General features: G+C 40.7%; 1 protein-coding gene across 2 annotated transcripts in view; it reads right to left on the bottom strand.

Annotated features, from left to right (window-relative positions):
- DHX29 (DExH-box helicase 29) overlaps positions 1-12831 on the bottom strand; it is a 55830-nt gene that overhangs the window by 17152 nt on the left and 25847 nt on the right. For both annotated transcript variants that reach the window (XR_013532308.1, XM_002744966.6), the window contains exons 13-14: positions 8476-8652; positions 7348-7488 (exon numbers count right to left, since the gene is read on the bottom strand). Coding sequence is in view for 1 of the 2 variants with exons in the window: in XM_002744966.6 (XP_002745012.3) it covers positions 7348-7488; positions 8476-8652 (318 nt within the window). In the remaining variant the exon portion in view is untranslated. The remainder of the gene's footprint in view (positions 1-7347; positions 7489-8475; positions 8653-12831) is intronic.

Raw genomic sequence — 12831 nt, 5'->3', positions numbered from 1 at the left:
TTGCTTTCTTGATCTATCTGCTTAATTAAAAGATAATGTGATATTAGGAGTCTTAAGATGGCGCTGTGAGAACAACCCAGGATCGGAGCTCGCGTTGAATCCGCAAACGGTGAGTCAGAGCTGCATTTCCAGACTGATCTTTGTTGCCCACAGAACGGGGAAACTCCCAAGTATAAAAAAGACATGGGACGCCAGGCAGTAGGTCTGCCTGGCGAAGCCGGCAGCCGGGGCGGCGGCGGCCGGCCCTACCCAGCAATCCCCACAGGGCGCGCTTGTCCAGGTGCCCTGTTGAACCGGCAACCTAAGACTTGAGAGGGCTGGACTTGAGACTGAATGAGACTTGGACAGTAGGCCAGCCCAGGGGATTGCAGGAACAGATCGTTTGGGATATCCAGTGGGACGAACAAAACCGCGATTTCAAACTATCCCGAGCAGACGGTCTGAGACGCTCTGTGGGGGAGGGGCGTCCACCACTACCGAGGCAACCCGCCCCAACTGAGATACACACCCACTGCTGACGCAGCCAGTCGTTGCCGAGGTAACCTGCCCCAACTGAGATACACGCCCACTGCTGACGCAGCCTGCCGTTGCTGAGGCAACACACTACAACGAAGAGACTCCGCCGCAGGGCGTGGCGGAGACCACAGCAGAGCCTGCAGGAACAGGGCGAATCACACAACAGCAGGGCGGAGCCTCGGCAGCCAAACAGTGGCTAGTCTGCCTTCTAGCTGGGCAGGACACCTCATCGGACATCCAAAAATAAAGCCCAAACCCCTCAACACAGAGCATTTGAGGAAAAAAAAAAGGGTTTTTTAATGAGCTCTGTTGCAGCAGAATCAAACATAGCAGCCTAACAGCCCTGAATGAACAACAGAGCGCACAGCTCAGCAATTAAGCCCCTATAAAGTACAAACTGTCTCCTCAAGCAGCTCCCTGACCCCTCTATATCCAAAAGACTGACATTAGGCAGGCATCATCCTGGGACAAAGATAGCAGAAAAAGAAACTGGTAGCATCCCTCGCTGTGCCACAGCTGCTAGAGGTGCACCCCAGACAAGCAGGGTCTGGAGCGGACCTCAGCAGTCGTACAGCGAAGGGGCTAGACTGGTAGAAGGAAAACCAAGCAACAGAAATACTTCATCATCAACACTCTGGGTGTCCACTCAGAGACCCAATCGAAAAGTCAGCAACTACGCAGACGACCAGCGGACAAATCCACAAAGATGGGAAGAAACCAGCGCAAAAAGGAGGAAAACACCCGAAACCAGAACACCTCGCCTCCTAGAAAGGACCAAAACTCCTCACCAGCAAGGGAACAAAGCTGGACGGAGAATGACTGTGACGAAATGACGGAATTAGACGTCAGAAGATGGATAATGAGAAACTTTTGTGAGCTAAAAGATCATGTATTAAATCAATGCAAAGAAACTAAGAACCTTGAAAAAAGATTTGAAAAAAGATTCGAGGAAATGATAACAAGAATGGATAACTTAGAGAGGAATATGAATGAATTAAAGGAGCTGAAGAACACAATACGAGAACTTCGCGAAGCAAACACAAGTTTCAATACCCGAATTGACCAAGCAGAAGAAAGAATATCTGAAGTCGAAGACCAACTCAATGAAATAAAACGAGAAACCAAGATCAGAGAAAAAAGCGCAAAAAGGAATGAACAAAGTCTCCAAGAAATGTGGGACTATGTGAAAAGACCTAACCTACGTTTGATAGGTGTACCAGAAGGGGACGAAGAGAATGAATCCAAGCTGGAAAATACTCTTCAGGACATCATCCAGGAAAATTTCCCCCACCTAGCAAGACAGGCCAACACTCAATTGCAGGAAATACAGAGAACACCACAAAGATATTCCGCAAGAAGAGCAACCCCAAGGCACATAATCGTGATTCAACAGGGTTGAAATAAAGGAGAGAATACTAAGGGCAGCCAGAGAGAAAGGTCGGGTCACCCACAAAGGGAAGCCCATCAGACTCACAGCAGATCTCTCGGCAGAAACACTACAAGCCAGAAGAGAGTGGGGGCCAATATTCAACATCCTTAAAGAAAAGAACTTTCAACCCAGAATTTCATATCCAGCCAAACTGAGCTTCAGAAGTGAAGGAAAAATAAAATCCTTTGCGAACAAACAACTACTCAGAGATTTTGTCACCACCAGGCCTGCTTTAAAAGAGCTCCTAAAAGAGGCACTACACATAGAAAGGATCAATCAGTACCAGCCATTCCAAAATCACACTGAATGCTAAACAGCTTCAACATAATGAAGAATCTACAACAACTAACAGGCAAAACAGCCACTTAGCATCAAAATGGCAGTATCAAATTCACACATAACAATATTAACCCTAAATGTAAATGGACTAAATGCACCAATCAAAAGACACAGACTGGCAAACTGGATAAAAATCCAAAACCCATCAGTGTGCTGTATCCAGGAAACCCATCTCACATGCAAGGATACACAAAGGCTCAAAATAAAGGGATGGAGGAAGATTTACCAAGCTAATGGAAAGCAAAAAAAAGCAGGAGTTGCAATTCTCATCTCTGATAAAATAGACTTTAAAGCAACAAACATCAAAAGAGACAAAGAAGGCCATTACATAATGGTAAAAGGATCGATACAACAAGAAGAGCTAACGATCCTAAACATATATGGACCCAATGCAGGAGCACCCAGATACATAAGGCAAGTTCTTAATGACTTACAAAAGGACTTAGACTCCCACACAACAATAGTGGGAGACTTTAACACACCACTGTCAATATTAGACAGATCAACCAGACAGAAAATCAACAAGGATATCCAGGGCTTGAACTCAGACCTGGAGCAAGCAAACCTGAGACATTTACAGAACTCTCCACCCCAAATCCACAGAATACACATTCTTCTCAGCACCACATCACACCTACTCTAAAATTGACCACATAATTGGAAGTAAAGCACTGCTCAACAAATGCAAAACAACTGAAATCATAACAAACAGCCTCTCAGACCATAGTGCAATCAAGTTAGAACTCAGAATTCAGAAACAAACCCAGAACCGCACAGCTTCATGGAAACTGAACAACTGGCTCTTGAATGTTGACTGGGTAAACAACGAAATGAAGGCAGAAATAAAGAAGTTCTTCGAAACCAATGAGAACGAAGACACAACGTGCCAGAACCTCTGGGACACATTTAAAGCAGTCTCTAGAGGAAAGTATACAGCAGTAAGTGCCCATATGAGGAGAATGGAGAGATCCAAAATTGACACCCTATCGTCAAAATTGAAAGAGCTAGAGGAGCAAGATCAAAAAAACTCAAAACCCAGCAGAAGACAAGAAATAACTAAAATCAGAGCTGAGCTGAAGGAGATTGAGACACGAAAAACCCTTCAAAAAATCAATAAATCCAAGAGCTGGTTTTTTGAAAAGATCAACAAAATAGACAGACCGCTAGCCAGATTGATTAAAAATAAAAGAGAGAACAACCAAATAGATGCAATAAAAAATGATAAAGGGGAAATCACCACAGATTCCACAGAAATTCAAACCATCATCAGAGAATATTACAAACAACTCTATGCGCATAAACTAGTAAACCTGGAAGAAATGGATAAATTCCTGGACTCCTGTGTCCTCCCAAGCCTAAACCAGGAGGAAGCTGAAACTATGAATAGACCAATAACAAGGTCTGAAGTTGATGCAGCAATTAAGAGCCTACCACACAAAAAAAGCCCAGGTCCAGACGGGTTCACAGCCGAATTCTACCAGACACACAAGGAGGAGCTGGTACCATTCCTTCTAAAACTATTTCAAACAATCCAAAAAGAGGGAATCCTTCCCAAATCATTTTATGAGACCAACATCATCCTGATACCAAAACCCGGCAGAGACCCAACGAGAAAAGAAAACTTCAGGCCAATATCCATGATGAACATAGATGCAAAAATCTTCAATAAAATATTGGCAAGCCGATTGCAACAGCAAATCAAAAAACTTATTCATCATGATCAAGTAGGATTCATCCCAGGGATGCAAGGCTGGTTCAACATACGCAAGTCTATCAACGTAATTCACCACATAAACAGAACCAAAAACAAAAACCACATGATTATCTCAATTGACGCAGAGAAGGCATTTGACAAAATTCAACAGCCCTTTATGCTAAAAACCCTCAATAAACTCGGTATCGATGGCACGTATCTCAAAGTAATAAAAGCTATTTATGACAAACCAACAGCCAATATCATACTGAATGGGCAAAAACTGGAAGCATTCCCTTTAAAATCTGGCACTAGACAAGGATGCCCTCTCTCACCACTCCTATTTAATATAGTACTAGAAGTTCTAGCCAGAGCAATCAGGCAAGAAAAAGAAATAAAGGGTATTCAAATAGGAAAGGTGGAAGCCAAATTGCCTCTATTTGCAGACGACATGATAGCATACCTAGAAGACCCCATTGCCTCAGCCCAAAAACTCCTGAAACTGATAAGCAACTTCAGCAAAGTCTCAGGATATAAAATCAATGTGCAAAAATCACAAGCATTCGTCTACACCAATAACAGACTTAAAGAAAGCCAAATCAAGAGCAAACTGCCATTCGCAATTGCTACAAAAAAAATAAAATACCTTGGAATACAACTCACAAGGAACGTAAGAGACCTCTTCAAGGAGAACTACAAACCACTGCTCAACGAAATCAGAGAGGACACAAACAGATGGAGAAACATTCCATGTTCATGGTTAGGAAGAATTAATATCGTGAAAATGGCTATACTGCCCAAAGTAATTTACAGAATCAACGCTATCCCCATCAAGCTACCATTGACTTTCTTCACAGAACTGGAAAAAACCACCATGAACTCCATATGGAACCAAAAGAGAGCCCGCATAGCCAAGTCAATTCTAAGCAAAAAGAACACAGCGGGGGGCATCACACTACCGGATTTCAAACTATACTACAAGGCTACAGTAATCAAAACAGCATGGTACTGGTACCAAAACAGAGATATAGACCAATGGAACAAAACAGAGGCACCGGAGGCAACAGAACACACATACAACTATACAATCTTTGATAAACCTGACAAAAACAAGCAATGGGGAAAGGATTCCATGTTTAACAAATGGTGTTGGGAAAACTGGCTAGCCATGTGCAGAAAACAGAAACTGGACCCCTTCCTGACACCTTACACTAAAATTAACTCCAGATGGATTAAAGACTTAAACATAAGACCTGGCACCATAAAAACCCTAGAAGGAAATCTAGGCAAAACTATCCAGGACATAGGAGTAGGCAAGGACTTCATGAACAAAACACCAAAGCATTGGCAACAAAAGCCAAAATAGACAAATGGGACCTAATGAAACTCCACAGCTTCTGCACGGCAAAAGAAACAGTCACTAGAGCAGATCGGCAACCAACAGAATGGGAAAAAATTTTCGCAGTCTACCCATCTGACAAAGGGCTGATATCCAGAATTTACAAAGAACTCAAACGGATTTACAGGAAAAAAACAAACAACCCCATTCAAAAGTGGGCAAAGGATATGAACAGATACTTTACGAAAGAAGACATATATGAGGCCAACAATCATATGAAAAAATGCTCATCGTCACTGGTCATCAGAGAGATGCAAATCAAAACCACATTGAGATACCATCTCACGCCAGTTAGAATGGCGATCATTAAAAAATCTGGAGACAACAGATGCTGGAGAGGATGTGGAGAAAAAGGAACACTTTTACACTGTTGGTGGGAGTGTAAATTAGTTCAACCATTGTGGAAGACAGTGTGGCGATTCCTCAAGGCCTTAGAAACAGAAATTCCATTTGACCCAGCAATCCCATTACTGGGTATATATCCAAAAGACTAGAAATCGTTCTACTATAAGGACACATGTACATGAATGTTCATTGCAGCACTGTTTACAATAGCAAAGACCTGGAATCAACCCAAATGCCCATTGATAATAGACTGGATTGGAAAAATGTGGCAAATATACACCATGGAATATTATGCAGCAATCAGGAAAGATGAGTTTGTGTCGTTTGTAGGGACATGGATGAATCTGGAGAACATCATCCTCAGCAAACTGACACAAGAACAGAAAATGAAACACCGCATATTCTCACTCATAGGCGGGTGATGAAAAATGAGAACACATGGACACAGAAAGGGGAGTACTAAACACGGGTCTATAGGGGAGAAAAGGGGAGGGCCAGTGGGAGGGGGAGGTGGGGAGGGATAGCCTGGGGAGAAATGCCAAATGTGGGTGAAGGGGAGAAGAAAAGCAAAGCACACTGCCATGTGTGTACCTACGCAACTGTCTTCCATGCTCAGCTCATGTACCCCAAAACCTAAAATCCAATAAAAAATTAAAAAAAAAAAAATAAAAGATAATGTATGGCCGGGTGCGGTGGCTCAAGCCTGTAATCCCAGCACTTTCGGAGGCCGAGGCGGGTGGATCACGAGGTCAAGAGATAGAGACCATCCTGGTCAACATGGTGAAACCCCGTCTCTACTAAAAATCAAAAAATTAGCTGGGCATGGTAGTGCATGCCTGTAATCCCAGCTACTCAGGAGGCTGAGGCAGGAGAATTGCTTGAACCCAGGAGGCGGACGTTTCAGTGAACTGAGATCGCGCCATTGCACTCCAGCCTGGGTAACAAGAGCGAAACTCCGTCTCAAAAAAAAAAAAGATAAAGTAACTTTAACTTTGTGTTTTCATCAAATTGGAAACATGCATGAAACATCATGGATATGACAAAAATGCTGGATCTATTACCACTGCCTAAAATACAGGATAGCATTGCTTTTGTGATATTTCTGAAAACACGTAATTGAGACTAACTTCCTAGGAATAACGATGCCCTAGATAGCTTCACCATCTATCACTGTCTAACTATCACTGTCTTGCCTCTGCCCTGCTCCTGCCAGGACAAAGGCTAAGAAAACCAATGGCAAGGATCTAGATTTGGGGCTTGCCCTATCCTGACCACCTGTGGTGTTAAGACGAAGTAGGAAAAAATCACTACAAATGTACTCCTCAATAATTGATCACTGTTATGAAATTGTTACAAGAAGTTGCTTCTAACTTGTATGGTCCTTGATTTTGTATGTGTATCTATATGGCCCAGAATAGCATAAGATGACAAAGTATCACAAATCAAAGACTACAGCCTATAAAGATTAAAGAAATAACCTTTAAAATTTGCTCATTCTCAGACCTTTTCCTCATCTATCAAAATATACTCGAATTCAGTGTGTTAACCATATGATTTTGAAACTCTTGTGGCAGGTTAGGCCCTGGGTATTATTATCTGATATCTTTCCAAATACTTCCTTTTTACCTGATATTTTTTTATTCCCCCTGCTTTGCTTGTAACATTAATGGTTACTTCTTCTTCCTCTTCCAGAAATTTCTGACAATATTCTGAGTCTTTTTCCAGTACAAAACCTGTTTCTTCTATTATATCTTCAAGATGAAAAACCTGGATAGAATAAGGCATAGAAATGGGTGAATTCAAATTCATTTCAGTAAATATCATTTTAAAGAGAACAAGGGGATACTACCTTTTGAATGTCACCAAATGCTAATTTAGAATATAATGAAAAAAAAATTTTTTTTTTTTGAGACAAAGTTTCACTCTTGTTACCCAGGCTGGAGTGCAATGGCGCGATCTCAGCTCACTGCAAACTCCGCCTCATGGGTTCAGGCAATTCTCCTGCCTCAGCCTCCTAAGTAGCTGGGATTACAGGCATGCACCACCATGCCCAGCTAATTTTTTGTATCTTTAGTAGAGACGGGGTTTCACCATGTTGACCAGGATGATCTCGATCTCGACCTCGTGATCCACCTGCCTCAGCCTCCCAAAGTGCTGGGATTACAGGCGTGAGTCACCGCACCCGGCAAAAATTTTTTTAGTATTATTTGGGAATGAAGACTTGGTTGACATAGGGGGATTGTCCCTTAAGTCTCAGGGAAAATTACATTATGAGATGTATCTATATATACATATGAAACAGTTAAGTGTAGACTATATCAGCTTAACTAAAAAGGTAAGAATCAAGACTAGAATATGTAGAAAGGAAGCTTCAAAGACAACCCTAAATTTGAGGGGTGGGTGAAAAGGAGTTCCTTACTGCCAGGTAGCCACTCTTTTTTTTTTTTCTTCCTAGCCACTACATGACCAGGGAAGGATAGCTATTCTTAATCTGAATATAATGATTTTCATGTGAAAATAAAGTTTTATGTACTGTAGCCCTCAGGGCTTGGGTTAAAACCGTACTTTCTCTCCTATCCAACCTCAGGCAAGGCAGTAGGAGCCATCTGATTCTTAAGGCTGTGTCTGGATCCTCTGTTGACTCATTGTACCTAGGAATAGTTCTGGGCTCAAACTACAAGGGCCCATCTCCTAAGGAAAGAGCCTGGTGGGAATGCAGTTTCCGCTTATATGTACATTATAAAGAAAATTTACCTCAACAGGATAACTTCTTCCTGAAATTCTGAGAATGGGGCAATGTGTAAAATACGTAGAAAATTTTTCACTGTCCACAGTGGCACTCATTAGAATCAAGTGCAGATCAGAACGTTTCTGTAAAATTTCTTTCAAGATAATTAGTAGGAAGTCAGACTGGACACTTCTTTCATGAACCTAGTTTTATAAAGGGAATAAAAAATTCATCATATATTATATAAATTCTAGTAAGAGGCTTAAACAATCAGACATCCAGATTTACTAAAAGTTATTCAATATTTAAGTACATTCAGTATACATGCGAGGAGGAAGAAGCTGTATGTTTTAAATAAAGCAGATCTTCAGAACTGAAAATAAAATCATTCTCTAAAATTGAAGCCACTGAAAATCGGCATATAGTGAACTAGATTAGCCACGACAGCATGACTCTACCCTGGGAGATGGATTGCAACTCAGATCAGATATAGCTGATAAGGCTGGATGCCACCCTAAATTTGAGGGATGGGTGACAAAGGAATTTTTTATTGCCAGTAGCTCATGCCTGTAATCCTAGCACTTTGGGAGGCCGAGGCGGGCTGATCACCTAAGGTCAGGAGTTTGAGACCAGCCTGGCCAACATGGTGAAACCCTGTCTTTACTAAAAATACAAAAATTAGCTGGGTGTAGTGGTGAGCACCTGTAATCTCAGCTACCTGGGAGTCTAAGGCAGGAGAATCACTTGAATCCAGGAGGTGGAGGTTGCAGTGAGCCAAAATTGTACCACTGTACTCCAGCCTGGCCAAGAGTGAGATTCTCAAAGAAAGAAAAAAAAAAGAGCTAATAAGAGTAAGGTATATCCCAAATTTCACCTGGAAGCAAGAGTGACTCCTAAATCTCTGCCACTAATATAAAATTATACTGTCTGTTTTTTACTTCTGTGTCTTGGGAAGTAAAGAAAATGAATGAATAAATAAAATAAAATAAAGAAAAACTATACTGTCACTCTTACAAGACAGATGGTTCATCTACTAGGTAGAAAAAGAGGAATTAACTAGCAGGAATCCGACAGAATCTCTATCACTGTCTGAAAAAAAGGGTTTTATGCTCTTGCAACACATGCATTTTAGGGAAGAGCAGATGAGGTATACTGTCAGAACTTTAGTATCAGTTGACTGTGCGAATCTATCTTCCAACTTTTTGAACTGTGATTTATTTCTACTTTATTTCATAACAGATTTAGGGTAGCACAAAAGGATAAAGTATATCAAGAAAACAAAACAGCCTTTATCATTCGTTTGGAAGGGAAGCAGTGGGGGTTAAGTGTTCAGGCTCTGGAATCAACTGCTTGGGTCCAACTCTTGGCCACTTACAATGTGACTTAGGGAGAGTCATTTAAATATTCTGGGTCTATTTCTTCTATAAAAGGAGAATACAAATAATGCAAACTTCAGAATTGTGACAATCAAATGAGATAATACAAAGCCCTTAGAACAGAGTCTAACAATAAGTACTCAGCATTGTGCTAGATGCTGGATTTTAAAAAGCAACCAAGAGAGTTCTCTTCCTTTAAGAGTTTTGGTGTAGTAAGAAGATATTGTATAGGATGGCTTGAAATTATATATGAAAGACAGCTAATCCAGATAGTCAAGAAGCCTACTAAGACAAATGCCATTGATGCTGAGGACTGAGGGATGAGTATGAAAAGAAAAAAAGGAGGAAGAAATGACATAAAAAAGGAGAAAAAAACGTTTATGTCAAGGGACACAGCGTGTATGAATTCATGGTAGAAAGAAGGATCATACTAACTTTCAGAAACTGGAGAAACAAAAACAATGACGAGCATGGGACGGGAGTCAAGAGATAAAGCTGTTTAAGATACTCAATAAACTGCCCTGTGAGGCCTTGTAAACTGTTTTAAGGAGTTATGACTTTATCCCAGTGAGTTAGGAAGGAAAGTGATTAAAGCATTTTAAGGCAGAAGAATCATGTGGTCTGAGTTTTATTTTGAAAACGATAATCTTTGCTACAATGTGGAAAATGTAGTGGTGGAGAGCAAAACAAAGCAGGAAGTTTAATTGATTAGAGGCTTTTGTAGTAATTGTAGTAATTAAAGAGATAATGGTGGCCTCTCCACAGTAACTCCAATGAAGAGAGAGAAAAGTAAACGTACTTGAGAAAGGCAAAATAAAAGGACTAGGTGATTGGATTCAGGGGATGTGGGAGAAAGAAGGAAAAATCTTAGACGCTCTTACTTTGGTGGTTTGACTAGGTGACTTGGGATCATTCAGAAATCCAGGAGAGAAGGGCAAGTTATAGAAGATTAATAGGGAGGAGAAATGTTGAGTTATGGAACTGCTGAGTTTGGAGTTCTCAAGACTGAAAGTATCTAGAAGGTAGCTAGATATTTAAGTCTGAAGCTCAGGAAAGAAATCTGAGGGATGACACAGATCTGGAAAACTTCATCAAATAGATGGTAATTTATACAAATAAGAATTTTTTTGTTTGTTGTTTTGAGACAGGGTCTTGCTCTGTTGCCTAGGCTGGAGCGCAGTGGTGCTATCACAGCTTACTGGAGCCTTGACTTCCCAGGCTCAAGCAATCCTCCACCTCAGCCTCGCAAGCAGATGGGACTATAGGTGAGTAGATTGGACTAGAGGCAAAAGCCACCAAACATAGTTTTTTTTGTTTTTTTTTTTTGAGAGTGGAGGTCTTCCTATATTGCTCAAGCTAGTCTCTTGGGCTATAGCCTCAGCCTCCCTGATTGCTGGCATTATAGGTGCAAGCCACTGTACCTGGCCAGATGTTTTTTTTTTAAGGAAAAAAATAAGGATAGAAAATAAAAAAGAGCAAATAAAAGTGCATACTACCAAGTACACTTGGTATAGATGGGCAGAAAATCTGGCTGTAAGCACACTAGCAGCCATCAAGAAAATCTACTCAATTCACGTACTGACTACAAACTAAAATCACACAATTCCTAATATTAAGGCCAGAAGGGGCATTGTCCTGACTGTCTTCATAAAGAGGGTCCTGCATAATGTCATGGACTTTGTCCTGACATCTCTTACAATAAATATTTAACGTGATGATGAATTTCACTTCTAGGCTTTTTTTACTTGCTATAGTGTCTAAGAGATTGATGGTATCACATTGAAGCTCAATTCAGTTAACTGTGTCTACAAATGGCTAATACAAAACCATCAAAGAACACAACTTCCTGAAGTTGATCTGGTTTTTAGAGATCATCCTGATCTATATCTACCAAGTAATTTTCTGGTAATAATTTGGGGCTGGACAGAACTTATTAACTGCTACAGATATTTCAACTTACTTAATAGTAAGAATTTTTCACTATAAATATATTGTTGTTTATTTTAAGAATGGTAATAAGAAAAAGAAAAAAAATAGCATTTTGGCTCATGTTGACCCTTGATGATACTGATTTTAATCTAGGTCTTGGTCATACAAAGCCACAATTGTGACATCTTACCCCTTTTCCCTTCCCACAGGAGCCCATGGGCCAGATAAAGCAGCCATTCAGCCTCTTTCTCTTTGACATCTTAGTGATAACAGTGAAACCATCCCTATAAACTTAATAAAATTCATCAAGGAAGAAAAACATAAACTAAGCTTGCAGCACATTGAGCATTCATCATTAGGTCTGCTTGTTCTCTGACCTGCTTCTTCACAGTAGTTCACTGCCTATTTTCCTAGAATCACACAGACCCCAGATTAAAGTTCCCCTTAATTGCTCTGCAGATAACTTGAATATTATACAATGCTAAGTTTTTCTTTTGAGATATTCCTTCAGGTCCTATGTACCAGTGAAACTACTGACTCAAAGCTGATCTGAAGGACCCCACTGAGGCCAGCTGGGATGAAGGACCCCACAAAGAGCTGACTCCCCAAAGAATGCAGTTTCTGCATCCTGATGACTTTATCCCTTTACCCTGACCAATTAAGGACCCAAAATTTCCAGTTCCTTGCCCTCCAAAATCCCCTTAAAAGCCCCAGGCCATAACTTCTCAGGGAGATAGACTGAGGGTCCCCTCATCTCCTTGCTTGGTGCCTTGCAATCATTAAACACTTTCTGTGCTGCAAACTCTGTCTCAGTGCATTAGTCTGTTACTGCACCACCAGCATACAAACCTGTTGGTCAACAGTACAATGTTCTCTCACATTACAGAATAAACACTCCTTAGATAAAAATTCCTATCATTTATTTATTACCAAAATATTTATTTTAAAATGTCTTTACTCAAACTTATCCAATGAGAGGAAAATAGCTAAATAAATTATGGGTCTACCCCAATCATATATTAGTATAAAGCTATTTTTAAAAATCATGTTTTTGTTGACTAATGTGAAAGAATTATC

This window comes from Callithrix jacchus, chromosome 2 (genome assembly GCF_049354715.1).
Source record: "Callithrix jacchus isolate 240 chromosome 2, calJac240_pri, whole genome shotgun sequence".
In the NCBI taxonomy this organism is placed as follows: domain Eukaryota; kingdom Metazoa; phylum Chordata; class Mammalia; order Primates; family Cebidae; genus Callithrix; species Callithrix jacchus.
The sequence above is the reverse complement of the archived record's forward strand: the minus strand, read 5'-3'. Positions and strand labels throughout refer to the sequence as shown.